Source organism: Egretta garzetta, unplaced genomic scaffold (assembly GCF_000687185.1).
Source record: "Egretta garzetta isolate BGI_Z169 unplaced genomic scaffold, ASM68718v1 scaffold826, whole genome shotgun sequence".
NCBI classification, from domain to species: Eukaryota; Metazoa; Chordata; class Aves; order Pelecaniformes; family Ardeidae; genus Egretta; species Egretta garzetta.
The window spans coordinates 1-3144 of NW_009260027.1; the positions used below are offsets into that span (position 1 = coordinate 1).

At 49.6% G+C, this 3144-nt stretch overlaps 1 protein-coding gene across 1 annotated transcript; it reads right to left on the reverse strand.

The window, feature by feature from the left end:
• Positions 1–1617: 1617 nt before the first annotated feature.
• LOC118452509 (olfactory receptor 14A16-like) lies at positions 1618–2583 on the reverse strand. Its single transcript, XM_035896349.1, has one exon. It carries the CDS (start codon positions 2578–2580, stop codon positions 1618–1620), a length of 963 nt encoding a protein of 320 aa, XP_035752242.1. The 5' UTR covers positions 2581–2583.
• Between the last annotated feature and the right edge of the window lie 561 nt (positions 2584–3144).

A 3144-nucleotide genomic window follows, 5' to 3' on the forward strand; every position in this document is an offset into this window, starting at 1 on the left:
ACGCTCCCATTGAGTCATGAGGTTCAGAAAGGATGCCCTTGCTATCTAAACTCCTTCCTCAGAGAGGAGTCCCAGTGCGGATGGATCCAGTACTGTTCACAGACTTAATCAGTGATTTAGGTCTAAAGGATTAGATATGCACAATCAATTCTTTATATCACTGAGCCAAGGTGTCAGAGTTAGCATGCTGTGAGCCACTTATCGAGAGTCATTTATGGCAAGGAATCTCTCAACCCTGAGGACTGACCTTGAAAGGTGTCCCTGCTCAAGGGGAGATCCTGGCGCGCAGCCCGCTGCTGTGCAGGAGAGCTCAAAGGGCTCTTGGGCTGCTCACTACTGATGGGGGTAAGATAATCGGCTCACAGTCATACTGACTGGCTTGAGCCAGACACTGACCAGCACTGCGGTTAGTTGGACACTGTGCTGTAAATCAGATGCTGGCTACTGTGTTGTTATCTGTCTTCCCCGAATCCCCTTGGAGCTGGATCCATCCATCAAGACCAGATCCATCCATCACGAATGGCACTAGCGGTTATTGCTTGAGCAGGGTTATGGGAAAAGGTCAGGTGAGGGGGTTGTGGGGCATGGAGCACACCACCATACCATGTTCCTGCTGCTGGCCTATCACCTCCAGAGGCAGAACTGACCTCACAGTCCCCTTCACAGCCCCATGCTTCCTCCTGGATTGGGAGTTTCTGAGACACACCTGACCTCATCATACCATACCAATCCATCATGCTCCTTACAGCCCAGGACCTGACCAGATAAAGGAATGTTTGTTTTATCAAACTTATCAAAGATATTTCCTACTAACGATTTGAGTGGAGAAACATTCTTCACAGGAACTGCTGCATTTCTCTTGACACATTTTATATCTCTTCTGCCTCTCCTTTTATTTTTAATCTTCTTCCTCCACCCATTCTGCCTTCAAGAACATCTCCAAGGGAAAGATTCACTGAATCATAGAACAACTCAAGTTTGAAGAGAGCCCTGAACATCACCCTGCTCAAGGCAGGCTGGACCAGATGAAGCTCTTCAAGGCCTCCGCCCAGCTTTGCTTCATCCACAAAAGAGCTGAAAATGCGTTCCAACACACCCTACAGGAGGATGATCAATACGTTCCACAGAGCTGGCCCAAGTGCTGGTCACTGAGGGCTGCCACTAGTAGTTGCCTGCACAGAGGACTTTAGACCACTGATGACATTTGGGCCTGATCATCCAGACAACTTCCCACCCAATGTCCACTTTTTCAGCCCAGATAGCACTAATATGGTGATAAGCACACCATGGCAGACCATGACAAAGGCCTTGCCAAATTCCATATACACAGCATGCCTTTCTTTCCCCTGCCCATTCTGGTTCAGCAATCCCTTTGTTGTCCTTCAGGTGCCTGGAAATGGTGCAGGAGGATGTGCCCCATCCCCTCCCCAGGGAGGGTCATTTAAGGGCTCTTTATTTTGTTTAAACACACAAAGTGTGTGGCTTCTCATTTATGCAGCCACTCAGTCAGGAAAGCAAAGCAGACAGTGAATTTGAAAGGGGACGACAATATTACTAGATGTAAAATATCATCACCAAAAAAAAAAAGTACAAAAGACAAGCTGAGCCTGCAATGAGTTACATTATAGCTGCTGCGTAGAATAATTTTGTTGGTTCAGAAAACCACCCAGTCATCAGTTTCCACACAGCATCCTGGAGCTCCTGGTTCCTCATGCTATAGATGAGGGGGTTCACTGCTGGAGGCACCTCTGAGTACAGCACCGCCACCACCAGGTCCAGGAATGGGGAAGAGATGGAGAGGGGCTTCAGGTAGGCGAACACTACAGTGCTGAGAAATAGGGAGACCACAGCCAGGTGAGGAAGGCACATGGAAAAGGCTTTGTGCCGTCCCTGCTCAGATGGGATCCTCAACACAGCCCTGAAGATCTGCACATAGGACAGCACAATGAACACAAAACATCCAAGAATCACAAAGACACTGACAACAATAACCCCAACCTCCCTGAGGTAGGCATCTGAGCAGGCGAGCTTGAGGATCTGGGGGATTTCACAGAAGAACTGGTCCACTGCATTGCCATGGCAGAGAGGTATGGAAAATGTAGTAGTTGTGTGCAGGAGAGAATATAGAAAGCCACAGCCCCAGGCAGCTGCTGCCATGTGGACACAAGCTCTGCTGCCCAGGAGGGTCCCGTAGTGCAGGGGTTTGCAGATGGCAACGTAGCGGTCATAGGCCATGACAGTAAGAAGACAATACTCTGCTGACATCAAAAAGACAAACAGAAATACTTGGGCAGCACATCCTGCGTAGGAGATGGCCCTGGTGTCCCACAAGGAATTGGCCATTGATTTGGGGACAGTGGTAGAGATGCAGCCCAGGTCGAGGAGGGAGAGGTTGAGAAGGAAGAAGTACATGGGGGTGTGGAGGCGGTGGTCACAGGCTATGGCGGTGATGATGAGGCCGTTGCCCAGGAGGGCAGCCAGGTAGATGCCCAGGAAGAGCCAGAAGTGCAAGAGCTGCAGCTCCCGTGTGTCTGCGAATGCCAGGAGGAGGAACTCAAAGATGGAACTGCTATTGGACATTTTCTTCTTCTAGACATGCAGACCTGTTCTAGCAGGAAAATGCATTATTAAGTTAAAATATCTTTATCTAGAAAAATCTAATCAGTTTTCACCTGTATAAACTTCCTCTCTCCTTTCAGGAAGACCTTTGCAAGTTCCTTTCATGCCCTTTCCTTCAGGCTGGCTGAGGGTGTCCCAGGGAGCAGGAGGCTATGCTGTGATCTCTGCAGGAGTCTGTTCTGCCCTACAAGAATAGGAAAAGAGGAACACAGGGTGATATCTGTTCTCTCCTGAATAGCAGAGCTGTGGGGAAGGTTTTTTTGTGCTTTCTCTTCCATTTGGCCCACCACAGCTGAGAAGAGGTTTTCATGCAGAAATCCCTGGCATTTCTGCTGCACTGCCAGGGAAATCTTGTGGGTCCTGAGAGGCAAAGGGACTGTCCCTGAGTGCAGAGGGAGGACAGCCGCTCTGTCCATCAGCCCTGGGCTCAGCTGCCCTGTGCTGGCAGCTCTTTCAGCTCCATCTCTTTTCAGCTCTAATGCACTTGGCGATTCCCCCCAAAAGAAACAGGGCACTGCTGGGAGC

What these genes read in the sequence shown, in the direction of transcription:
- LOC118452509 (XM_035896349.1), bottom strand. Translation starts at nt 2,580, where the DNA reads ATGTCCAATAGCAGTTCCATCTTTGAGTTCCTCCTCCTGGCATTCGCA.